The sequence below is a fragment of the Oncorhynchus mykiss genome, chromosome 22, assembly GCF_057628025.1.
Source record: "Oncorhynchus mykiss isolate SJ-2025 chromosome 22, ASM5762802v1, whole genome shotgun sequence".
NCBI lineage: Eukaryota > Metazoa > Chordata > Actinopteri > Salmoniformes > Salmonidae > Oncorhynchus > Oncorhynchus mykiss.
In genome coordinates this window covers 28,414,699-28,442,250 of record NC_143043.1, presented here as the reverse complement: position 1 = coordinate 28,442,250, position 27,552 = coordinate 28,414,699, and the positions used below count along the sequence as shown (strand labels likewise).

Below are 27,552 nucleotides of genomic sequence, written 5' to 3'. Positions count from 1 at the left end.
AAATGCATTGTGCATATCTGTATGTGTGGTGTTCACATGGTCATAGCATTAGCAAGTGGACACACACACACACTAAATAAAACACATTTCACTCTTTTGGCCATTAGTTGACTAAAGGCAGGCAGAGCTGAGGGACCAAGCACATTTTTCCTCACCACACATCCCAGCCAACCACAATGCCTGATTAGAAAAACAAATAGCAACACCAGCATTACCACACTTTTCCAAATCCACCTAGATGGGAGAGGAAAGGCTCTCGAAAGCTAAGATCAACACAGAGCCGTGAACTCAAACCACAGTGTGAGGGGAGAAGAATGAAAAACAAAAGACAGACAAAACTTCGAGCTGGGTTTCAAAGCCTTTATTAGGTTCCAGAGAAAATGCTAGTCCATACATAAACTAAATGTCACTTCAAGGTGGAATTTCTGATTGATATTAGTACAAACCAGTGAGGAAAATAAAGAGCAATAGCAATAAACAATGAGGTGATTTAAGAGGCTAAACATGGTAGGATTCTTCTGGAGGATCAAAACTACTCCTCCCATAATTAAATACACAGTGTTCTCAACCAAAGGGCAGATTCCATGACACGTCACAATACCAGTCATAATATTAACATGGCGGTGAGGAAAACAAATGATATATAGAAAAAAAAGAAAAAAAAAGAAAAGTTGAACACTTTCACTAGTCTCTCATACACACATCTGTAGACGCGCTTCCGCAAACTACTGTCTATCCAAAACCAGTTAAATGCAATACCAATCAACGTCCTCTCTTGACCAGCGTATACAGATGCATGTATGCATTACAGATGTCAGACTAGCAAAATAAAATGTATAAAAGAATTTAAACAGCTTTCATACACAGGCCTGTTTTGGTCTTTCCAGGTGAGTGTACTTACAGACTGACTACATGTTCACGATGACAGACACACAGGGCTGGAGAGTGAGGGTGGGGCCTAGAGCTGGGCGATATGGACACAAATCCATATTACGATAAATGACTGAATTATCACCATAACGATTAATAGAATGATAAGTTTAGAACATTAATGTGCACCAGTAAGCCTACTTCTGTATTTTACCATACCCTTAGAACTACTACTATAACTTTCAAATGTTGGAACTATCAAAAGTAATGTTGGCAATAGCCCATATTAGCAAACTTATTTCATTTCAAACTTCACATTTCTCTAGTATAGGCTACTTGTGGTTATTGATATCAGTAAAATGTCCTCGATAAATGGTCAGTGTGATCGGTGTTGACAATTTTTGGTTTATCGTCCCAGCTCTATTAGAGTACACTGTGTGTCATACAGCAGGGCCATAACACATCGGTATCTGTGTGTGTGTGTGTGTGTGAGAGAGAGAGAGAGTGGGGTGAAGGGGCGAGACAGAATACAAACAGACGATCAGACTGAGGGTTTGTAGCTTGTTTGGGATATACACTCCTCAATATCTGAGGACTGAGAGGGATGGACAGATTAGCAGACCATGTTTACCGAACCCCAGCCTAACAGCCAGGACACGCAGGGGAGGGGTGGGTGGATAACATTCCCCGTTCCCTCCCCTCTTACCGGTACCCGGGACCAGGCTGGGCGTAACCCGAGCCGAAGGGGGGCCGGTTGCGGGCGTAGGGGTTTGACACCCCGGGAGGGGGGGTGACGTTGCTACCGGGGGGAGGGGTGTAGCCGGGACGGGGCTGGTAACCCTGGCCAGGCTGGGGCTGGGAGCCTGGGGGCAGGCTGTAGTTGGCAGGCTGGTTGGCCTGGGAGGTGTAGTTTTGGGGAGGGAAGACCCCTGGGGGGTACTGCTGTGCACCCTGAGGTGGAGGAGCCTGCTGTTGGCCTCCCTGGAAGCCGGGGGCTGGGGTCTGGCCAGGCGCGGGGGCCTGGGAGGTGGGGGCAGGGTAGTTCTGGAAAGTTTGCTGCTGTTGGGGCTGAGGGCCGCCAGGTTGCGGGGCCCCGGGCTGGGGGGTGTATCCTGCTGAGAGAGCGAGACAGAGTTGGGGACAGAAGTAGAGTATAACTTTTAGTTGTGATCCATTTCTCATTCATAGCATCATTTGTGTGAAGCTCTGGGCCATTGTTACAAGATTAGCCTGTCCTTCTTGGACCTTTTCTAAAGGAAAGTGTGATGAGGAATGAGTGTGTCTTACCAGGGTACTGCATGCCATACTGCTGCTGTGGTGCTGGCTGCTGGGGTGGGTATCCACCTGGGGCCTGGTACTGGTACATCTGACCTGGAGAAGGAAGAAAGAAAGACATCGGTATGATTGCTGGGGGAAAAAAAAACAAAAAAAAAACAACACTGCTAGAATCGGACAGGATGGGCTTAGTGCAAACAGCTCCAACAACTAGAATTAAAAAAGGATTGGTTCCTCAAAGCCCTGCACCGAGACAACGCTCTATGGCACATCACAGTCAGCTGTACAGATCTAAGCTAAACACAAAACTTCGCTCCCTTGCTCGCTCTTATATACACACACATTTGGATAGACTAGTGTGTATTGGGTCAAAGCGAGTGTCGTCTGTCTAAACAGGTCTGTGTCAGTGGACAGCCACTTTCCTCCCAGCTTTTATTAGCCATGACCTCACGTCTAACTGTGTGTGTGTAGTCCGTGTTTTAAAAAAATGCATGTCCCCTTAATAACGTGGACTGAGGAGTGGGTTTAAAAGAGTCTGAAAATAAAAAGCAAACTACACTCGCAAAACACTGAAACCGTTGGCCAACTAAAGTTTTCCAGTGAGTCTCACCATGTTCAGCAAACATGTAGTTGGCCACCAGAGTATTCCCTTTACAAGGCCTGTACCGCACTCCCAGAGCCCCTGGCGTGTAAAGTAGGGCGACGAAGTATTAAAAACACAGAGTAAAAGGATAATGAGAGAAGGCTGGTTTACGGTTCACTGGTTTTTCATGTGCCAGTTAAAGTGGAGCGTTGATTTTCCACTCTTAGAGAGGGCTCGTAACAGAGCCCTATGGAACTCCTTTGTGGGGGAATAGGGCCTGGAGATTGGTGCTAGGCTATCAGTAGGCTAATGAAGCAGTAATTTGTGATTGTGCAAATTTTTGTTGTATCTTTCTGGCACTGAAACACACTTGTTCATTACGATAAATAACCAATAATGTCCTACGAGAAAATGCTGAAGTTTGAAAGGAAATAACTGTACTAATATGGGTGATTGTTGATGGGACAATTGATGGCTACAACTTTTAAAGTAGTAGTTTTAACGGGGTAATATGAATATTTTTCATTCAATATATTGTTATAATTCTGTCAATTGATGGGTTTTTTTTCTTTCTTCCGTATTGCCCAGCTCTCTCAACCACCACACCAGGGTTTCCATTAAAAAAGAAAAAAGTGGTGCCTGACAACGTGTTCTGGAATATTTCAATTTACTGTCCATTTGAGAAATGTACCAGACCCATATGCACTGGGTGAGTAACCCATTAGAGTGTCCACTAACGGTGTTCAGAATGACAGAAACCACATTTACATTATGGTAATGCCTCTTAACAGAACATGACACTCCTGTAATGAAGCAGACAATAAAACATTTTCAAACATTTGCCAAAATGCAATTTGCAGGAAAACACCATTCTAAAACACTGCACCTGATGCCAGCATTATATGACAGATGAACATCTGTTAGAACCTTAGAAGGGGAACCTACAGATGCAACAACTAGGATGGGTTGATATGACTAGGATTGTGTCTTCGGCTCCTGGACAACGAAAGAAAGTTGATATGAAAACCAATAGAACAGGAGAGAAGTGAAGTCTTTCAAAAGGCGGCGCGCGTGGCAAAAAGCCTAGCTGATTATTAAATCGCGGCTGTCAGTGAAGAGCATCGAAACTGTGTGTGAAGATGTGTCTTGAGTATAACTTTTAAAATGTTGAGACAAGGTGTGGCGATGATGGTCTCTCTCCAGAATGCACTCAGCTGTCTCCTGCCAAATCTTTTTGCATTCATTGTGGGAATTGTTTGCCCTTTAATTGTTTTTTTTTTTTAAATCAATTTTACCTGTAGTAAATGTACCGTTAATCCCTGTCATCTGGTTACAAATCATTTCTGTTAATGCATTGTATTACTACACTGAACAAAAAGAAACGTAATATGCAACAATTTCAAAGGTTTTACTGAGTTGCAGTTCACATAATGAAAGCAGTCATTTGAAATAAAGTTATGAGGCCTTAATCTCTCATGATTTCTCATGGCTGGGAATACAGATTTGTATCTGTTGGTCACAGATACCTATAACAAAAAAAATTTAAAGTAAGGGGGTGGATCAGAAAACCAGTCAGTATCTCGTGACCACCATTTGCCTCATGCAACGCGACACATCTCCTGTGCATTATGCTGAAACATAAGGCGATGGCGGCAGATGAATGGCAATAGGCCTCAGGATGCCGTTACGGTATCTTTGTACATTCAAATTGCCATCAATAAAATGCAATTGTGTTTGTTGTCCGTAGGTGATACCTGCCCACACCATAACCCCACCACCACAGGGGACACCGTTGCTGACATCAGCAAACCGCTCACCATACACAACACCATATCTGCCATCTGCCCAGTACAGTTGAAACTGGTATTCATTTGTGAAGAGCACACTTCTCCAGAGTGCCAGTGGCGAGCACTTGCCCTGTCGGGTTACGACGCCGAACTGCAGTCAGGTCAAGACCCTGGTGAGGACGATGAGCACGCAGATGAGCTTCCCTGAGACGGTTTCTGACAATTTGTGCAGAAATTCTTCAGTTGTCCAAACGCACAGTTTTCAGCTGTTTGGGTGGCTGGTCTCAGACAATCCCGCAGGTGAAGAAGCCAGAAGTGGAGGTCCTGGGCTGGCGCGTTTGCACGTGGTCTGCGGTTGTGAGGCCGGTTGGACGTACTGTCAAATTCTCTAAAACAAAGTTGGAGGCGGCATTTGGTAGAGAAATTAACATGACATTATCTGGCAACAGCTCTGGCGGACATTCCTGAAGTCAGCATTTTTTTATTTTTTTAAATGTCACCTTTATTTAACCAGGTAGGCCAGTTGAGAACAATTCTCATTTACAACTGTGACCGTGCCAAGATAGAGCAAAACAGTGTGACAGAGTTACATATGGGATAAACAAACATACAGTCAATAACACAATAGAAAAGTCTATGTACAGTGTGTGCAAATGTAGTAAGATTAGGGAGGTAAAGCAATAAATAGGCCATAGTTCTGAAATAACTACAATTTAGTAATTAAACACTGGGGTGATAGATGTGCAGAAGATAAAGTGGAGATGCTGGGATGTAGAGTAAAACAACAGTATGGGGATGAGGTAGTTGGGTGGGCTATTTACAGATGGGCTATTTACAGGTGCAATGATCTGTGAGCTGCTCTGACAGCTGATGCTTAAAGTTAGTGAGGAAGATATAAGTCTCCAGCTTCAGTGATTTTTGCAATTAGTTCCAGTCATTGGCAGCAGAGAACTGGAAGGAAAGGTGGCCAAAGAGGAGTTGGCTTTGGGGGTGACCAGTGAAATATACCTGCTGGAGAGCATGCTACGGTTGGGTGCTGCTATGGTGACCATTGAGCTAAGAGAAGGCGGGGCTTTACCTAGCAAAGACTTATAGATGACCTGGAGCCAGTGGGTTTGGCGACGAGTATGAAGCGAGGACCAGCCAATGACAGCATACAGGTTGCAGTAGTGGGTAGTATATGGGGCTTTGGTGACAAAACAAATGGCACTGTGATAACCAATTTGGATGTAGTCTAAGTAGAGTAGAGGCTATTTTGTAAATGACGTCGCCGAAGTCAAGGAACGGTAGGATGGTCAGTTTTACGAGGGTATGTTTGGCAGCATGAGTGAAGGATGCTTTGTGAAATAGGAAGCAGATTCTAGATTTAATTTTGGATTGGAGACGCTCAGTGTGAGTCTGGAAGGAAAGTTTACAGTCTAACCAGACACCTAGGTATTTGTAGTTTTCCACATATTCTAAGTCAGAACCATCCAGAGTAGTGAAGCTAGACGGGCTGGCGGGTACGGGCAGCGATCAGTTGAAGAGCATGCATTTAGTTTTAATCCCTCTAACTTTAAGCATCAGCTGTCAGACAATGACAATTGCACGCTCCCTTGAGACATCTGTGGAATTGTGTTGTGTGACAAAACTGCACATTTTATTGTGGCCTTTGTCCCCAGCACAAGGAGCCCCTGTGTAATGAATGATTAGAGATGTACGATATCTCGGAATCAGACGATATTAGCAAAAAAATGCCGACATCGGCTCGATATCAAGTTTAACGCCGATGTGCAAAACCGATGTCAAAGCTGACGTCCATACCTATATAACGTAGGTAGATGAGGTGCATACCTATATAACGTAGGTAGATGAGGTGCATACCTATATAACGTAGGTAGATGAGGTGCATACCTATATAACGTAGGTAGATGAGGTGCATACCTATATAACGTAGGTAGATGAGGTGCATACCTATATAACGTAGGTAGATGAGGTGCATACCTATATAACGTAGGTAGATGAGGTACATACCTATATAACGTAGGTAGATGAGGTACATACCTATATAACGTAGGTAGATGACGTGCATACCTATATAACGTAGGTCGATGTTGTAATGACACCATGAAAAATGCAGCGCTACACAGAACAAAAGCAGAAAAACACTAAGCGCTACACTTCCAACAACTAAACAAGTTCAAGTCGAGCAGTCATTTGAAATAATAAGAACATTTCAGCAAGACAAAGGCAAAATCCATTAACGCCAAGATAATGGAAATCATTTCCCTAGACTATCCTCCGTTCTCTGTTGTGGATGATGTTGGCTTTTGCCGACTGGTCGAGCACCGGTACACGCTACCAAGTAGCCGCTATTTTTCAGATGTGGTTCTACCAGAGTTACACAGTATTGTTGAAACACATCCACGAGCGTCACTGTTATTAGCTTCATGACTGACATTTGGAACAGCGATGTCAGCCCCATGAGCATGCAGAGTCTGACAGCACTGTGGGTCGACGAGGATTTCGAACTGAGGAAAGCCGTATTGCAGGTTCAAGAATGTGCTGGTTGTCATACCGCTGCTGCCATTTCAATGGCATTTGAGAACATGTTTGAAACATGAACACACTACTAGCGCCAGTCTAACAACTGACTGGAGAAATAAGCTAATCAACTGCATCTGCAGCAGACGTGATACCCTCTGTCATGGCACTGAAACGCCCGCTCAACAAAACTGCTGACAGACCGTGGGGTTAATAGGGCTAGGCCCCTATTTTTCTCCACTTCCTGTCTGAATGACGTGCCCGAAGTAAACTACCTGATGCTCAGGCCCTGAAGCCAGGAGATGCATATAATTGGTAGCATTAGAAGAAAAAAGAAAAAAAACTTTGAAATTTGTAGAAAGGTTAAAATAATGTAGGAGAATATAACATAATAGATATGGTAGGAGAAAATCCAAAGAAAAACCAACTGGATTTTTTTTGAGAGACCATGCTCTTCCAATGGAAAGTATAAAGGCATACTGGAAATTAGCTCCCTGGATGCAATTCCTATGGCTTCCACAGCATGTCAGTAGTCTGTTCAAGGTTTCTGGCTTGTAACTTCAAAAACAAAGAAGAAATATCAGTTTTAGTACAGGGACCCAGTCTTGGAAATTTGTGTTTGCGCGCGCCATGAAGAAAGGACGCACCTGCTAAAATCGGTTTCCTATTGAACATACTTTCCATAAGAAATATTATAGTTCGATTACATTTTAGGGTATCTGAGGAGTAAATAGAAATGTATTTTGACTTGCTGAACAAGTGGATTACTCAAAATCGATGGCGCCAACTAAACTGACTTTTTGGGATATAAAACAGGATTTTATCTAACAAAACGACACTACATGTTATAGCTGGAACACTTTGGATGACAAATCAGAGGAAGATTTTCAAAAGTAAGTGAATATTTAATCTCGATTTGTGAATTTATGAAACCTGTGCCGGTTGAAAAATATTTTGATGTGGGGCACCGTCCTCAAACAATCGCATGGCATGCTTTTGCTGTAATAGCTACTGTAAATCAGACAGTGCAGTTAGATTAACAAGAATTTACACTTTCAACCGATATAAGACACTTCTATTTACCTAAATGGTTAATATCCATAATATTTATGATTATTTATTTGAATTGTGCATTGTCCAGTTTCACTGGAAGTTGTCCCGCTAGCGGGACGCCTAGCCCTAAGATTAAAACGTACAAAAAGTACTCGAGGCTGTGAACAAGCGATTCGGTGGCATTCTCTCTCTGTGTCGCCACCATGCTCGATGCTAGGTACAAGGACCGCTACTTCGATGCAGACAAGAAACAGGGTTTACATGACGTTACATGCATAGCTGGAACGTTGACAGTGCGCACCAAGGAAGAGAGGCCGCGGACAGAGCTGAAACTTCACTGCTTGACATGTATGATGAAATCCTGGTTGAGAATGAAACTAATAAAAACAAAACAGCCAGTAAGTGAAAGAAATAGATTTTGATTATGTTTTACTGGTAATGGTGACAAATGCCAACAAAATAACTGTCAGTGGGGTGTGTGTGCAACCTTTAACTAGGCAAGTCAGTTAAGAACAAATTATTATTTACAATGACGACCTACCCCGGACGACGCTGGGCCAATTGTGCGCCGCCTTATGGGACTCCCAATCACAGTCGGATGCGATACAGCCTGGATTCAAACCGGGGACTGTAGTGACCTCATGCTCTGAGCTGCAGTGCCTTAGACCACTGCGTCAGTGTGTGTGTGTAACTATTTAACTGTACTAGAATGCTTAAAACGAGAAAAAAAAATGTAATATCGGTATTGTTTTTTTTTGGCAAGGAAAATATCAGTATGGCCAAAAATGTTATATCGGTGCATCCCTAGTAATTATCATGCTGTTTAAATCAGCTTTTTGATATGCCACACGTGTCTGGTGGATGGATTATCTTGACAAAGTAGAAATGCTCACTAACAGGGTTGTAAAAAAAAAATTGTACCTACAATTTGAGAGAAAAGGTTTTTGTGGTTATGACAAATTTGGGGATCTATTATTTCAGCTCATGAAACCAATACGTTCAAATTTTGCGTTTATATTTTTGTTCAGGATACTTTAGGTGTTTATTTTTCCCAGGTCTGGACCAGATGAATGAACCATGTTTTATTCCTCCACCATTGCTTTTCCCTCAATTATAACATGATGTGAAAAGCCGCCTATATGATGAAACCAGATATATTGCTCTGAGACAACATCTATGGAGAATGTCAACAGTTCAAATCAGTTACTTCAACAATAAGTTACAACAGGACAGTCAGTCTAAGGTTCACAGGTTAATGAGCCTATAATGAAGGGGGACAACAGCTGTAACCCCAATGTCAACCCCTGTAATGTGAGCACAATGGTGCTCTAGTGAGAATGACAATGTGTGGGTTGGCTGTTTTGGTCTCCTGCCTGCTATCCATCATGCATATTACATAATGTGATGGAGAGACGGATGGGGCTGCCGTCAGGCCTCATTGGCCAGAGGACTTCATCTCTGATCTCTGCTCAGTACATTTAAATCCCAAAGGAAAGAGAAATCACTGGGTCTCTATGGAGAGAGACCGACTGCCTGCACATGTATTCCTTCAACTGAACAGAACACAGCTGGAAAAATCATTCTCTGGAATGCCATTGCTTGACTGTAGTTTTAGACTTTTGGGGATGTTCTCAAAAAGGAAAAGATTATATTGGTAGTCTGATAAGGGTCACCGTCTTTACTGAGGTGGGTGAACAGGTGTGCTATAACTCTTTTGGTTGCCCTCTCACCCAGAGAACCCTCTATGGTTGATCATCGTCTGATATGAAAGAGAGCCACTATACATATTCTGCTTAGGGATCTTGTTAGTGCCATGTTTGCTTGTATACACAAACCAACCATGTGTTGTCAGAGAAAGAGGGGGAGCTATCTGGCCATCTACCCTCAAAGCACATGTGTCCACGATGACTTTCTGAAGAAGTCTTCTCTGTGCATATTCCCAATGCACCACACCCTTAAATCAAAGTGTTCATTCCCAACATGTTGGTAGAAGTGCACTGTTCCTATTCCTGGTCAACAATACAAATCGGTCTCCATTGTGTTGTGTTGACTTTGTTCATCTATAACCCAGGCACTCAGGGGAGACAGAGGGGCAGAGACGGTGTTGAATTTAGGGAACGTTTGGGGATCAAATTATGGTCAGGCATTGGCAACATTGGAGTGTTGGGATTGGTGAAGACATGTCCATGCTGCCTGACGAGGCTGTCTGCCCACCAGCTGCAGCCCAGAGTCTGGGAGAACCGGATGGAGGGACAAGCACAGCGAAGAAAATAGGAGGATGAACCCATGACGACATCCAGAAGAAGCCCTGTCATGACAGGGTTGGACTCAACATCTAAAAGGACAGCCAACCACATGGTAAGCGAGGTCACACTGAACCTAATAACTACCAATGACCATTATATGACCGTGCGGTCATTGATGGACAAACTAAAAGTGACCAGCACAAAGCGCAAGGGTCTGGAATTTATAGAGAATCACTGAGTTGTAGAAGTAAGAACTAAGGATGAATTACTGTGTAACTTAAGACTCTTATGGGTGTCTTGGCTCTGCTAAACTCAATCCCAACCCCTTGGAGAAGCATGAACACTGACCGAGCCAAAACCACTGTTCTGGGGAACACGGTCAAACCGTGACCATGTGGTCCGCAGTCTGCGTTCCAGGTGTGGTTTGGAGGTGCTGGTATGGTTCCTCTGAGTCACAGCTCAACGAGCCTACCGTGTGGATATGTGTGTTCCAGCTGTGGTTTGGATCCTGTGGTGTGGTTGTTTGCATGCTGCTTGTGGGTATTTTTGGGTGAAAACGGATACGTCTCCAGAGATGGAGGCTACGGAGAGCCACAGCATAAACATTTTTTTTTTTTTAAGTGCATTCCAATGACAAAACATCCAAAATAACAAACTCACTAAATAAGAAGACTGACTCGCAACATTTTCCCCTGTCCCCTCCCTTCCCGTTTCTGTCCATCTCATATACTGAGATGCCAAACCCTAGGACACATGCACCTAGTCATCTGGTAAGAGAGTTAACTCACCAGCAGGGCACATCTCTGTGTTGATTCCATAACACCATTATGGGAATACCCAGTAGGTCCTAGAGGAAAAGCTCAGGGAAGGTCTGGTCGGGAAGATTAACACCAAAAACCATTTCCCCCTAAAAACACCACCCCAAAGTAGCTCACAACTAGAGACGACAGAGGGATGACTGCTTGTTTTTAATTTCCCCACCTCGGTCTGATCTGATCCCTCGCTCATGCATCCCTCCGTTAGAGGGGCCGGAGACTATGGACATCCCATTTTCCAAGAACTACATGATGTTCATGGTGGAGTGCAGATAGCAGGAGGGGATTCTACATGAAGAGTTGTCTGGCTGACTAAGGTGGATGCCAAGATCATGAACACACCGTTTATACAGTTGATTAAGTTACTTCCGTGAACAGTTTCTCTGTGTCTGTGAATGAGTAATTCCATGTTATCAATCTAAAATGGGCTTACATACAGTCTTATGTTAAGAGACATCATCCACTAAATCACAACATGCAGAGTGTAAAAAAATATATATACGGTACCGGATTCAGGACTGGGGAACTGGCCAATCCAAGTGCAGCATCTAGCCATCACCAAGTCAGATAGAGTTCTGCTGCATCAATGGCATTACATCCCCTACCAAGATGGCAGTTCCACTTCATTCCAACAGCTTGACAAACAATGAATACAAGTAGGGCAATCTATTCCTCCTGTTTGTGGTTGTAGACAAGCCCGAGCAGTGAACATCTGGGTTAAACCATTGTGAAACTGTCTGTAGTGATGAGGTGAAAATAGAGCAAAAAACAACAGTGGTGGTAGTGACTGGGCGTAGTGACAACTCTACTGGGGCAGAACGGCCCAATGCTGCCACGCAAGAGAAGTGTTTTCCACAACACACTGACTGGGTCAAGGCTGCCCTTAGGCAATGCACGGGTCTAGGATCAGTTTAAAGCACAAACTGAAATGGGGTAGCTCTTGGGCCAAATTCATTCTCCTGTTTCGACAGGACAAAGCAACAGAGTCAATGCACGCACACACACTTTTTAGGGGTCTCAGTGGACCCCAGGTATTTGGAGGTGCTAAACCACCCACACTGATAATCTCTCCCTCTCAGAGGTCATAAACAGCTATTACAACCCCCCCCCCCCACACTCACTTAAGTTGTCATGGTTTTGTGATGTGTTTCCAGGGACATAAACAGCCATTAAACCCACTTTATTTACAGACACCACAAGTGTTGTACTCTCCTACTGCACAATTCCTCAGATCACACCGTTTCCTACATGTATTCACTCATGCAGAGCTGTGGTGTGTCTGCATATAAGTTTCATGGTCATTTAGAATGTGTTTGTTTTGTATGTGTTCCTAACCGTCCATGGCTGCTGGGGGTCCCTGCTGTACCCCTGCATAGGGGGCCTGTGGCTGGGGGGGTACCCCGGGCTGGGGGGCGGCAGACGAGGATGAGGCAATGCTGTCTGGAGTACCTGACCGCTCCTCAGCCAAGACACCTGGGGGGGCTAGATAAGAGATAGCGAAAGGGTATGTGAAAAATAAAACAGGGTGGAGAGTGAGGGTAAGGTGTGTGACAACAATGTAGTCAGAAGACTGCATAGAAAGTACAAACAAAGCGGGAAAAAAAAGAAATTGCAAGGCAACGATGGAATTACCTGGGACCTGGTCCTCACTCAGGCCGAAGGCGGAGATGACGTTCTTGCTGACCTCGCCCTGGTTCTTCAGGGGGTCGAAGGCCGACATGCTGGCCGCGCTGACTGGGACCGGGGCCTGCTTCATTGCTGCCTCTGCTGCTGCCACTGCCCTCCCCTCATGTCTATCCACCAAGTCTGAAGAGAGGGAGTGGAAGGTAGTGGAGAGAGAAAAGGAGAGAGCGACACGTGTCAACACACAATCACAAAAAAGACATGGACAAAGATGCTAGAGAAGCACGCACACACACACACACACACCTCAGTCTGAGGCAGAGAGAGTTGTTCATAAATAGTTCAATTATCGTTACTCATTGAACAGTCAAACCACTGCGTAAGTGGGGCTTACAAGTGGCTTTAATGGGTGTATTATCCTAACCCTGGGTTAAGGATGTTACCACACCAAAGGAAACACCTTGTAAAAAAAACACTTCTCCACACTTCTCTCCACTTCGCCTCGGATAAACAAATCCACCTGTTGCTGTCCGCCACACGCCAACAAGCTAACAACGCTGATGCAAGGCATCCTGGAAAACTGCCCCTGGCATAAAGACTCTTACTGACAGTTGTGGCTGCTTTGCGTGATGTATTGTGGTCTCTACCTTCTTGCCTTTTGTGCTGTTGTCTGTGCCCAATAATGTTTGTACCATGTTTTGTGTTGCTGCCATGCTGCGTTGTCATGTTGTGTTGCTGCCATGCTGCGTTGGCATGTTGTGTTGCTGCCATGCTGCGTTGTCATGTTGTGTTGCTGCCATGCTGCGTTGTCATGTTGTGTTGCTGCCATGCTGCGTTGTCATGTTGTGTTGCTGCCATGCTGCGTTGTCATGTTGTGTTGCTGCCATGCTGCGTTGGCATGTTGTGTTGCTGCCATGCTGCGTTGTCATGTTGTGTTGCTGCCATGCTGCGTTGTCATGTTGTGTTGCTGCCATGCTGCGTTGTCATGTTGTGTTGCTGCCATGCTGCGTTGTCATGTTGTGTTGCTGCCATGCTGCGTTGTCATGTTGTGTTGCTGCCGTGCTGCGATGTCATGTTGTGTTGCTGCCGTGCTGCGATGTCATGTTGTGTTGCTGCCGTGCTGCGATGTCATGTTGTGTTGCTGCCATGCTGCGTTGTCATGTTGTGTTGCTGCCATGCTGCGTTGTCATGTTGTGTTGCTGCCATGCTGCGTTGTCATGTTGTGTTGCTGCCATGCTGCGTTGTCATGTTGTGTTGCTGCCATGCTGCGTTGTCATGTTGTGTTGCTGCCATGCTGCGTTGTCATGTTGTGTTGCTGCCGTGCTGCGTTGTCATGTTGTGTTGCTGCCGTGCTGCGTTGTCATGTTGTGTTGCTGCCGTGCTGCGATGTCATGTTGTGTTGCTGCCGTGCTGCGATGTCATGTTGTGTTGCTGCCGTGCTGCGATGTCATGTTGTGTTGCTGCCGTGCTGCGATGTCATGTTGTGTTGCTGCCGTGCTGCGTTGTCATGTTGTGTTGCTGCCGTGCTGCGTTGTCATGTTGTGTTGCTGCCATGCTGCGTTGTCATGTTGTGTTGCTGCCATGCTGCGTTGTCATGTTGTGTTGCTGCCATGCTGCGTTGTCATGTTGTGTTGCTGCCATGCTGCGTTGTCATGTTGTGTTGCTGCCATGCTGCGCTGTCATGTTGTGTTGCTGCCATGCTGCGTTGTCATGTTGTGTTGCTGCCATGCTGCGTTGTCATGTTGTGTTGCTGCCATGCTGCGTTGTCATGTTGTGTTGCTGCCATGCTGCGTTGTCATGTTGTGTTGCTGCCATGCTGCGCTGTCATGTTGTGTTGCTGCCATGCTGCGCTGTCATGTTGTGTTGCTGCCATGCTGCGTTGTCATGTTGTGTTGCTGCCATGCTGCGTTGTCATGTTGTGTTGCTGCCATGCTGCGTTGTCATGTTGTGTTGCTGCCATGCTGCGTTGTCATGTTGTGTTGCTGCCATGCTGCGTTGTCATGTTGTGTTGCTGCCATGCTGCGTTGTCATGTTGTGTTGCTGCCATGCTGCGTTGTCATGTTGTGTTGCTGCCATGCTGCGTTGTCATGTTGTGTTGCTGCCATGCTGCGTTGTCATGTTGTGTTGCTGCCATGCTGCGATGTCATCTTAGGTCTCTCTTTATGTAGTGTTGTCTCTGTGTGTTTGGTCCTATATTTATATTTGATTTTTAATCCCAGCCCCCGTCCTCGCAGGAGGCCTTTTGGTTGGCCGTCATTGTAAATAAGAATTTGTTCTTAACTGACTTGCCTAGTTAAAAAAAGATTTAAAAACAAGGGGCAGGTGTGGAATGTGATTGGGCCACTGGATTAGAAGTGAAAGATGGTTTGTCCTCCTTCCAAAACATCTCTTTCAGAGAGAAATTAATGAACTAATAAAAACAACCAGCCTGTAGCTGTTAGTATTTCATAAAGTTATAACAAATATGCTAGATGTGTGCATGTCTGTATTACATTAAATGATGTAAAACACACGTCACACTAGCAAACAGATAGGGGTGTGCATGTGTGTACCTACCCCGGTCTGGTGCTGATGCAGCCAGGCCAGGTTCTGAGGGGGGCTCTAGGCTGTCCAGAAGACTGTTGACTTTGTTCCTGAGCTCAATGAGCTCCCTGCGCAGATACTTCACCTGACTGGACTCCAGAGGTCTCGGCTGACCATTCACTGTCGGGGGGAGAGAGTGAGAGATGATATTTCAACATCAATACATTTCAAATGCTGAATGTGGCGCCTCGGTATGGAACTTCAAGATGTGGGAGAAGGAGGTGAGGGTGAAGGGGGGGGGGGGCCCACTTCCATCCCTCTCCATCCACACTACAGCACTCCAGAGCCATGGAAGACAGTGATGGAGTAATCTCCCCCAGACAGCCCTCCTGATCACTGTAACAGATGAGTCTTGAGGTCTGTACATTTCTTATGGTCCTGCGTGAGTCAAGTCAATTCCAGACTAGAGCAAACTAGATTAAACCAGACCAGGGGTTGGGGTCCAGACCAGATCAAACGAGCTAGGAACCGAGCAGCAGGCCTGTTCAGGGTAAGTAGGATTAACAGACTGTGATGTTCAGCTATGGAGCCAGGAACAACATGGCACCCGAACAAACCAACAACCATTATTACTATTATATTATTACTGGTCTCACCCATCTCTCATAAACCCTGTCCCGTTAAAATCAAATGTAGGCTGTCATTGTCTTTAGTAAACACATTACTTCTGTTACACGCAGACATTTGCAGTCTGATAAGTCAGCATGCCTGCAGGTGTGTGTGTGTGTGTGTGGTGGGGGATTCCCAGTGTCTTTGTGATCACAGACTCCCAAGCGTGGGAGTGATCTGTAGCTTCTTGCCAGTGAGGAATCCTGCGGTTTGGACACACCAGCCCTCAGCAACACAATCTCTCACATAACTGTCCATGTATTGTGTTATTTATGTGTGTTTATGCCGTGCACTTGTCCTGTTAGTGGCGGGTCATAAGGGGGTAGACTGCAGACAGACAGACACTAGGGACGTTTCTTGGACATAGAGCCCCAGACACCTGCAGTCTCAGAGAGGACTAGTAGTCCCCTGGTTCCACCACCACAACACTGGGTCAGAGGTCAAAGTACATAGCACAGAAAATGTGGAGTCATGTCTCCATGAAATAACAACTATATAACAGCTGTTAGCACCATCTATTTGTAATATATACCCTGTGTTCTTAAGCAAACTCATAAATTAACTACTCTGATGTTGACATGAGGTCAGATATGGTTAGGCCAGACAGATCCATCCAGGTCATGGTCAATGAGAGTGGGTTAAATGGCAACGTACTAGGAAGTACTAGGTTATTCAAGAGCACTTTTCTAGAGAGGAGAGGAGCCAGGTAATACCGTTAACGGGCAGCATGCTGTAGTGATATACAGGATATGGCAATTAAATAATCTAGGAAAAATAAACAAAGGCTACTATGCATGACAAGAGTGATGAACAGTGCTGACAGTGGCTACAGTCTGGGCCTTGAAGATGCTTGAGTACAGTTCTGCTGCTCACTGGGTCTGTTTTGCTGTTAGCTCTGTGTGTGGGTGTGTTAGAGAGTGAATGAGACAGAACGTTTAACTGTGTGAGTGTTTGCTGGCCATGTGCCTAGTGATGGGATATAGGACTGGCCATATCAAATTAATTTGAATGTATGTTATGTGGAACATGATACAGGCATGTTCCAAATGCCTGTATCACAAGAATCTAGGTTGAGCGTTCTGTCTCCTTGTGCACCTTCCCAACCGCACACTGACACCAAGCCCCTCCCCCTGCCACTCACAACAACAAAGACAACTTCTTCCTCTGACAACAAGCAGTTTAAACTCACTATTTGTTTCCAAATGACCGATTCTATTGGTCATACCTCCAAATGCAAACTCTTAGACATGATTTTATTGTAATCAGCTAGGTTTCCATCCCACTGGCATGCAAATATTCTACATTTTATATTGATAAAATCACAATTGAATTAATTTTAGAAGAAGGCTGTAACCTATCAAAATGTGGAAAAAGTCAAGGGGTCTGAATACTTTACGAATGCACTGTATATATTGTGAATCTGCCTTAAGTTTGAGAAGATAATACATTTTTAGCCCATTCTGCCCAGCCCTAGATGGATCCCTGTCTAGTGCTAAACACCACAGCATACATCTGGGCCTGAGAGACTAGAGGAACCATGTATCATCTCAATGAGTCCCAGTGCTGCTCTATAGAGGCCTTCCAGGCTGCAGACAGGCTGCCATAGCACCACAATCCTCATCAGCACTGCCTGGACGGGGATGGACTTAGCAGACAATTACAATAAGAGTGATAATTCAACAGAAGAGGGCGTCCGTCCCTCATATGAGCCTCATCTCTAGAAGGCCAGAGGTGCTAAATCAGCACACAGGAACCTCACAGGGACAATGTGGTGCAGAGGGCTGAATGGGGGTGAGAGAGTTATAGGGGCACAGAGGACATGGTCCAGGGATATCATGGAAAAGAAAATGAGAGCCGCACACTCTAGGAGCTCAGACGCAATCATTTAATAACCAAACCACCAACGTGTCGACCCTGATGAAGACAGCTTGTCTGTTGAAACGCTGGTTATTCAATTATTGCATCTGAGCTCCCAGAGTGTGCGGCTCTCCTTTTCCTTTCCAAGTGTTCTACTCCGCTATAGCCAACACCTCAGCTAAACAGGTGTGCGTGTCTTTCGCCTCCAGGGATATCATGGGACATGGTCAGTTGGTACCAGCAGGGGAACAATCAGCCCCACATAGAACTCTGGTTTGACACACAACCCCATATGACCCAAACCAGACGAAGGCTGTAGCTCTGTTCAGAAGTAGTGCACGATATGGGTGGCAGGTAGCCTAGAGGTTATAGAGTTAGGACAGTAACCGAAGGGTCACTAATTCAAATCCCTGAAGGAACAAGGTGAAACATTTTCGAACAGTCGGTCAATGAGCCCTTGAGCAAGGCAATTAACACTAATTTCTCCAGGGTTGCCGTTGATAATGGCAGATCCTGGCCGTGAGCCCACTCTCCAAGGGTTTCTCAGGAAGTGGGATACGCAAATAAATTGTTCTAAGTCACACATGCCTATTAATACACACGTGTATATGTGAGAAACAGGGCAATTATAAGCACCCACCAAATGATTATAACTATTTATATGGGAAACAGGGTGTCATTTGAGATGACTCAACACCTGGACCATGACCAGGACAGACAGAGAAAAGCACTGTCCAACACTATAGGAGACCACCAAATCTCACATAGGAGAGTGGAAATCCTTTTAGAATTCCCTTAACATTAGTGGAATTCTACAGACAGAATCCCAGAACCCCGTGTGTGTGTAACATTTAGCAGAGACCCAGGGGGTCAGGAGAAGATCCTGTAGAGACACAGCCCACCGGGAGGATCCCACTCTTCCCTCCTGCTTCCAATCCTGGCACACGTCTGGAAATATGGGATCCATGTGCGGTCACGACTGTGGCGCATGCTGATGCTCTGGGTCTCGGGATGGAGTAAAAAAATAAATGGTCATGACGTTGCCCTCTTTGGGTACAGCGAGCACCATCCCCCGCTCTCTGCTCCTTCAACTAGGCTGCTGTGGTCAGTGAGGTCATAAATTCCTAGGGAAGACCCTGCCTCATGGCCACACAGTATAGAGATAGAGTGAAGCTTCATAGAGAACAAAGGAATTTATTCCACCTCACAGAACTTGAGGTCTGAACAACGTTTACGTTCTGGAGAAGGTATAAAAGATGGGTGAAGAATCCAGCTACGAACTGGTCCGTTTGTTACAACTTGGGGAAGCTCATGGGAGACGGTGCGGCCACATTAACCATAACGCGGTGTATATAATAGCCTCATATGAGGTTTACATCTAATCGTTGTATAAGATGAATGAGTGAGTATGATACTGTTTGTAAAATTGTGTAATGTGATTTTGGACTGTTTAATGAAGGAAACTCCAATTCCCTTTGAGTTGAACTAAATCAGAGGACCGCCCATGAACCCAGTTAGGGTCAGGCATCCTGGGACAGCCCCTTTTCTGCAATTCCGAATAAAATCCCAATCTTGAGAATTCCTCAAGTAGACCATGTTTCTCTCAATCACGAGAGGACAAAGGTTGCTGACCATTGCTGAATCTTTTAACCATACCACGTGGTTAAACTCTTAGACTATCGATACCGACAGAATAAGAACAAGTCTTTGATATTAATTACTAGTCTGCAGCTAGGAATTCGTTATCATTGAACGCGAAGAACGACAACCGCCGAAACATCCACATTCTCCTATCATTTCTTGTAACCATATTTACTTTGTTTTGTTTATGCATTTCTGTGAATTACTTAGTTAGTAATAAATAAATCATTTAAGACAATTGATGTATGGATGACTCAGTGAAGACTGGGTTTGTGCAGATAACCAACAATTTACGACGTTTGGAATGAGACTAACGTGAGGTAAAGTAAATAATTCATTCATCAGAAGACTATTGATCAGATATGAAAATATCTGAAAGGTTATATTGGGAAATTATAACTTTGTAATCTGAATATTTTCCTTGGTGCCCCGACTTCCTAGTTAATTACAGTTACATGATTAATCAGTTTGATCGCGTAATACTAATTACAGAGAATCTTTGATAAAAACTAAGTCTTCAATTTAATGATAGTAAAGACGCGACAAAATAAATCCCCAAACATTTATTTTTCTTTTCCTTCATTCTGTCTGTCTTTGCTGCCACTCCCTATCTATCTAATAATAGCAGGGACAGTTCAGGGACACTGTGCTGCAGTATAATTGGGAGCAGAACACATGAAATAACATAATGAGGTCTGACAGCATTGGAGATGAGCGGGAGCAGAGGTGTGTGTAAACGGTAACACACATCTGACATCTGCACTGTAAAACAAAGGTGGATCCATAACACCTGACCAGTGTACAATTCTGTGTAATGGACCCACAGCTAGACCACACCTGAAGTCTCTCACACACGAGGGCATCATGATGATTAGGCCTAAAGCAGTAAAGCCAGCATAACTCTCCCTTTGACCTACAGTTTTCTGTTGAAAAACCACAAGCTAATCGTCAATCCATCCATCATCCTAGGCAGAACACACTCTTAAAATGGGTTGACACCCAACCATGGAACGCAAGCTGGAGCTTGACCTCTGAGGGACATGTAAAAACAGACAACTTCACAAGTATAGCTTGGTGCCTCTACAACCCAAGCAGCAGCACATCGATGCCGGCCTTGGGACATGAGAGAAAGAGCATGAGAGAAAGAGTGTCAAGGGGGTCAAAGCAGTAGTGTTGGGTTCAATGTCAAAATATGAGACTAGACTGCCTCCCAGTGGCATGTTAATGTACACGAACCATAAAACTATTGGAGGGGGGGCTGTTGGAACAGAACAGTCAGCGTGAGTATTCAAGTTGCTACAAAGGAAATAAGTTCTTTATACTACGGTACCATAAAGACTAGAATAACAGAATGAACCTACTTTAATTTCTAACGGGACAAATCAAGTTTGTTTGATTATTACAAGATGGGTGTGCTTGGCACAGCAGCACATAGGGCTATGCTAAAAAAAGGGAGGGATGGTTATGTATGTGTATGATGATATCTTACCAAACAGAGTGAGTTTCAGTATCCTACTGCACTGGATGGCAAAGGAGAGATCCGAGCTGTCGAAAATAGTAATGAGGTCATCATCTGCAGGAAGAGAAGAGAGAACAGCATCAGAATCAGGTCACATTCCAATCCTTTTTTCCACCATTTCTTGAGATAATGGCTATTCTGAAATGGCTGAATAGGTGAAACCTGTGTAACATCTACAATTATGGCTGAAGATTACTGTAAAAAGGGGAGGATAGGGGGGATGCATTCTCAAGTGTTTGAAAGAGAACCTCTGTTTCCATTACCAGCAGGAAACTAAATGTTGAGGGGTCAGATGACATCAAGCTAACACAATGGTGATAATACAACTTAATCCAGTGCTGGTCTAGAGCAGCACAGCTTACCTTCATCCTTGTATTTGATGGTGACCTCATCGTTGCTCTGCAGCTTGCCCCTGAAGACACGCTGCATCATCAGCACCAGCTCGTCATAGGTGATGTCCTCGTTGTGGATGGGTATGCGTCTGATGTCATCGCCCAGCTGGGCCTTGATGATCAGTTTGCCGCTCAGGTCCAGCTGTCCGTTCATGGTGCCGTCCTCCCTCTACTGCTCCCACTGCTGGGGGGGCATAAGAGATTTAACACACCTAGAGCATGCGGAGAATCATGTAAGTTGGATTATGGTGTCTTATTATATCACCATTAACCCTAATAGCGCCAACAGGGCTTATTTTTATCCCTCTTAAAATGTTGGGACTTTGTCAGGCAACTAGATTGCGACAAAAAAAACATTTCTCATATAATCAGATTTGGCCCTTAGGTGGCGTGGCAGCCACTATAACATTGAAATAGATATTTAGCTTCCAGTCAATATCTCTATACCAGGTCGAGAGTCATCTTCCAGATGCAATGGGAACGGAGTAGGGATGGGCGGTATCCAGTCTCTGTACCATACCGGTGTACATACGGTTTACCGATTGTTCACACAACAGGCAATTTTTTTGGGACACTAAACAATTTAGGCAACAGGGATCTTGATCCAGGAGGGTTTGAATGTCTCTGCTGTAACTAATAAGCTTGATATCCAGCCACTTGGCTAACAAGTTCGCAAACCAAATGCATAGCTGGAGCCTTGAGCTGGATGTAGATGCTTTAACGCCTCTTAGATTTCTTAGTTATAGTCATGTACCAAATGAAGTTCAATGGGTTTCCATTGGATTTTTAACTCTACTGATGGTTCTGACATTGATATTTGTATTATATAGCGCGTGTGCCCATTCCGTTATTGGCACATGCACTCCAGCCAACAGTATACAGATACTGTATCTGCACGCTGTTGGCTATAGCACACGAATGGCCTACATTATGAGATTAAAATGGATAAAAGAGCAAGATTGTTTTATTAGTCAAACGGCAGCAAGGTATCGATGATCACGTCATCAGAATAATACACTCAGTGTTTATTGGAAAGGAGCGTCAAACTCATCACCTTGCACTTTCACCACCATGTGAAGTTCATCATAACTTATTTCATCTGTAGTCTAATAAACTGCATGCTTTCCCAACGTGTCATAGGGTTAGCAGACAGGATGTCATCGCGTGACACCAGGTTCACTTCGATATGATTATATCAATATTAGCGCATTAAAACTTCTTAGGGATGGCCCCCTTTTTTTCAATAAATGACATACCCAAATCTAACTGTCTATAGCGCAGGCCATGAAGCAAGGATATGCATATTCTTGGTACCATTTTAAAGGAAACACTGAAGTTTGTGGAAAAGTGAATTGAATGTAGGAGAATATAACACAATACATCTGGTAGAAGAAAATACAAAGGGGAAAAAATAAGAAGTATTTTTCTACCACCATCTTTGAAATGCAAGAGAAAGGTCAACGCAATAACCATCACTCTAGTTGTAATTCTGATAGTGTCCACGAGATGGCAGCAGTGTATGTGCAGTTTCAGATGGATAACTTGAAAAATGAGTGAACAACAAGACTTTTAGTGTGAAGTCCCCCAGGTACATTTGGGCAAATCGTGAAGGAGACATTTGCATTCATATTCATTTTTTTTGCAAGAATATCGTCAAATCTGTATACTTGGACTTTGATTTAGCTTTCCAAGTATTAGTAGCCATATTATAAGTTCAACATTTGCAAAATAACCCGTTTTCATAACTTCATAACTCAAAATCCTTATAATTTTTGTCCAAAATGAAAAGGCATGCTGTCGTACAAGGTTAGTAGCTACATTTTACAACATATACAGGGTTTCCGGATACTCCCGTAAAGCTGTCTAGCTAGCTTTGTTTGACCCCAATTGGTGCTTACTTGACAAAGAAAGTCGTTCAAATGATGGCCGCCCGCGTCGTTGAAGGCATCGCTCTCAGACCAAATATGGTGTCCTATAGGATATACTACACAACTAATTAAGAATAGATACGAACATGATTTGATTCGTTAAAACAACGTTGAGGGTGAGATTGTCACAGATTAGTTTCTTAGAAAATTGAACAAGTGGAAATACAAAATCGATCGTGCATGCTATATGGATCTTTTTAGGACATGAAAAATGATTGTATCTAACAAAACGACACTTCATGTTATCTCTGGGACCCTTTGGATGATAAATCAGAGCAAGATTTCAGAATGTAAGTACACATTTCACCCTCAGAGGTGAATTTATCAAACCTATCGCAAAGAGAGAAAAAAGTGTTTTATTGTTAGGAGCTCTCCTCAAACAATAGTATGGCATTTTTTCCCGCAGTAATAGCTACTGCAAATTGGATAGTGCAGTTATATTAACAATAATTTAAGCTTTCAGCCGATATAAGACACTTATATGTACCGACATGTTGTTTCTCTAAAATCTGCATAAATCTGATAATTCATTTTATCAACACAAAAATATCCCACATCAGGCCTGTAAATTACATTTTTTATCCAACATGTACTTTACTCGCATAAAAAGGATGGAAGGAAACCAGATTAGTGACCATGTACTTTCAATGGCAGTTCTAACTTTCATAATTTTGCCACAAGAGACATTGTGCTGATTTCCGGTATATAGTAAGCCCCACCCTGCTATAAATGTATTAAAAAACATATGCTTATTTTGGGTAATTTAAACCATTTACTTGTGTTACAAAAGGTGATTAAAATAAAGTGTCAATGCTTGATTGAAAAGACAGTCTATCATTACCAATTTGGGGTAAAAAAAGTACCTCCGTTGGTGCCTTTAGGGTTAAGGAAAGAGAGGGAGGGCATAACAATAACAGGCGCCTATGATGCAAATAAGCCACTCTACACTAAAGGACTACAGTCATATAGATGATTAGTAAGCCGACAAACAACCATTGAAAAACTTAAGCATCACCACAGATACAGACAAAGTGCTTGGACCATGGAAGAATGGTGTTATCATTAATCAACCTTGGATTCACTCATCTTTACCTTTGTATGGCAAACAACACGTCACTGCCCTTTACGACATTGCTCAAGTGCTACTATATAGTTTACAGTTTCACTCTGCTTCCAAAGTCTAAGGTTCAAGTACAACAGATGAGCTAGCCTGAGAGCTAGCATGAACTGTCAGTCTGGTTCAACAAGACTTTGGCCTCTAGGCCTAGTACTGTAACTTTCATTGAAAGAGGGAATTACCAGAATGTGTAGATTAGATTATGGAACACTGCTGTTTAATGTCGTTAGAACAAAATACGGGCTAGCGAGCTAATCAGATGAACAGATTGTTTATCCTAATCTATTCCCTATCCAGTCCACACTAAAATGAGCCTATCGAGAAAATAGTTACAATAGTTTCAAATCGCGTGAACTGCAACAACTTGTTGGTCTGTCCAGCAGTGGCTAGCAAACTAGAGCTAACAGTATAGTATCTAGCTAGCTAAATTAAATTACCAACAATAATGTGTCAAACAAGGTTAGTTAAGATTACCTACAAATAGACTTAGCTAGCTAATAGTTATGTTATCGAGGACAACATAATACGGCATATGGGAAATGATGTAAATATATGGGAAATTATGTAAATATATCACTAGCCACTTTAAACAATGCTACCTTATATAAATGTTACTTACCCTACATTATTCATCTCATATGCATACGTATATACTGTACTCTATATCATCGACGGTATCCTTATGTAATACATGTATCACTAGCCACTTTATACTATACTATGCCACTCTGTTTACATACTCATCTCATTTGTACATACTGTACCCGATACCATCTACTGTATCTTGCCTATGCTGCTCTGTACCATCACTCATTCATATATCCTTATGTACATATTCTTTATCCCCTTACACTGTGTACAAGACAGTAGTTTTGGAATTGTTAGTTAGATTACTTGTTATTACTGCATTGTCGGAACTAGAAGCACAAGCATTTCGCTACACTCGCATTAACATCTGCTAACCATGTGTATGTGACAAATAAAATTTGATTTGATTTGATTTGGCTTGGAACATTACATAAATCATTCAGTTATAGTACTTGTTAATGAAAGGGCGAGGTTCAGGATTGCAGTTTGTAGTCTTGTCTGAGATTCAATACAGCTAGCTTGCTAACTTGGCAGTTCGTTGTGATGTCAATAAACTCGCTAACTCAAAATCAGTTGTACTGGCAATATTTATAACCTAGATAGCTAACTAATTGTATCGTTAATACGTGTCGAAAGGAAAGTAACTGGTATGCAAGCCAAGTTGTATCATAAACATAACCAGGCCATTTTCCTGTGTCACTGACAGGATGTAGAACCCTGCCAAATACAGACCCATTCAAAACTCCCATTCGTGGTTATAATGTTGACTTCCTGCAAAATATTTATCCAAACTGAACATTCTTACCGGCGTCAAAGAACGCATGTTCATCGACTTAATTTAACACAAACACACAATTTCATTGTATTTCTATCATCATGTAGCAATACAATTTCATTGCACTTCTACCATCAAATAAATGAGTCTATAAAAACAACAAACCCGATGCTAGCATCAATCGTTAGCATAGCTAACGTTTAGAATCTGATTCATGTTGTCAACATAAATATTAGGAATATTTTAAATAAAAAACAAGTATATGAATCCCACCTGTAAATGGACGTATTGATCCCGCGGTGGTATCGGTGGTTCTGGCAAGACCGTGTCAGGCTAAATCTGTTACCTGTGCTGGCAAACACAGAAACCCAGCTTCACATCAGGAAGTCTGTCCGCTTGTCGACGTCAACCTGTACGTGGCATACAGCGGAGGGCGCAGTCGCAGCGGCTCGACTGTTTGACACGTTTGACAGTGACATTTGAGGGAAATCAGCAGATTTTTTTTCTGCATAGGCGCAGGTTGAGAAATTGAGTTTTATATTATAAATGTGTGACTCTGTGTGACTGCTTTCCTCTGTACTGTGTTTTGCAGGTCGTTCTTTTCATTTCAAAGGTTGCAGTGACACACAGTACAAGTAAAACGCTTGGACACCTACTTATTCAAAGTGTTTTCTTTATTTTACTATTTTCTACATTGTAGAATAATAGTGATGACATCAAAACTATGAAATAACACATATAGAATCATGTAGTAACCAAATCAAACAATATTTTAGATTCTACAAAGTAGCCAACCTTTGCCTTGATGACAGCTTTGCACACTTTTGGCATTCTCTCAACCAGCTTCATGAGGAATGCTTTCCCAACGGTCTTGAAGGAGTTTCCACATATGCTGAGCACTTGTTGGATGCTTTTCCTTCACTTTATGGTACATCTTATTCCAAACCATCTCATTTAGGTTGAGGTCAGCACTCCATCACTCTCCTTCTTGGTCAAATAGCCCGTACACAGCCTGGCGGTGTGTTTTGGGTCATTGTCCTGTTGAAAAACAAATGATAGTCCCACTAAGCGCAAACCAGATGGTATGGCGTATCGCTGCAGAATGCTGTGGTAGCCATGCTGGTTAAGTGTGCCTTGAATTCTAAATAAATCACTGACAGTTTCACCAGAAAGGGGTGGCAGGGTAGCCTAGTGGTTAGAGTGTTGGACTAGTAACCGGAAGGTTGCAAGTTCAAATCTCTGAGCTGACAAGGTACAAATCTGTTGTTCTGCCCCTGAATGGGCAGTTAACCCACTGTTCCTAGGCTGTCATTGAAAATAAGAATTTGTTCTTAACTGACCTTAAATAAAGGTTTAAAAAAACAAGAAGAAAAAAGCACCATCACACCCACACTCCATGCTTCACACATGTTAAGTTCATCTGGTCGCCTACTCTGCAACTCATGGCGGTTGGAACCAACAATCTCAAATTTGTACTCATCATTACACATTACTATTGCTCGTGTTTCTTTACCAATCTTCTTCTTATTGGTGTCCTTTAGTAGTGGTTTCTTTGCTGAATTTGGACCTGATTCAAGCAGTCTCCTCTGAACAGTTGATTTTGAGATGTGTCTGTTATTTGAAGTCTTTTTTTGGTCTGCAATCTGAGGTTCAGTTAACTGTAATGAATGTATCCTTTCCTGTGTCTGTCCTCATGAGAGCCAGTTTCACCATAGCGCTTGATCGTTTTTGTGACTGCACTTGAAGTCATTTTCAAAGTTCTTGAAAT

The 27,552-nt window shown here is 43.4% G+C and overlaps 1 protein-coding gene across 8 annotated transcripts; it reads right to left on the bottom strand.

Moving 5' to 3' along the window:
* Positions 1–346: 346 nt before the first annotated feature.
* On the bottom strand, positions 347–26,404 carry tfg (trafficking from ER to golgi regulator). 8 transcript variants are annotated; one of them, XM_021579914.3, is made up of 9 exons: positions 26,058–26,243; positions 23,275–23,368; positions 21,347–21,560; positions 20,955–21,038; positions 15,332–15,478; positions 12,785–12,958; positions 12,488–12,634; positions 2,158–2,241; positions 347–1,985 (listed from the first exon to the last, which is right to left on the bottom strand). In XM_021579914.3, exons 3-9 carry the CDS (start codon positions 21,528–21,530, stop codon positions 1,573–1,575), a joined length of 1,233 nt encoding a protein of 410 aa, XP_021435589.1. In that variant the 5' UTR covers positions 21,531–21,560; positions 23,275–23,368; positions 26,058–26,243; the 3' UTR covers positions 347–1,572. The 8 variants fall into 8 exon arrangements, with proteins under 8 accessions (XP_021435589.1, XP_090071912.1, XP_090071910.1 ...); XM_090215786.1 differs by having other exon boundaries at positions 347–1,982; positions 26,058–26,207; XM_090215784.1 differs by lacking the exon at positions 26,058–26,243 and adding an exon at positions 25,462–25,711.
* Between the last annotated feature and the right edge of the window lie 1,148 nt (positions 26,405–27,552).

What these genes read in the sequence shown, in the direction of transcription:
- tfg (XM_021579913.3), bottom strand. Translation starts at nt 21,530, where the DNA reads ATGAACGGACAGCTGGACCTGAGCGGCAAACTGATCATCAAGGCCCAG. An exon ending in CATCAAATACAAGGATGAAG is followed by an intron (nt 21,039 to 21,346) that starts GTAAGCTGTGCT and finishes CTCTTCCTGCAG; the next exon opens with ATGATGACCTCATTACTATT. An exon ending in GAGTGAGGACCAGGTCCCAG is followed by an intron (nt 12,635 to 12,784) that starts GTAATTCCATCG and finishes TCTCTTATCTAG; the next exon opens with CCCCCCCAGGTGTCTTGGCT.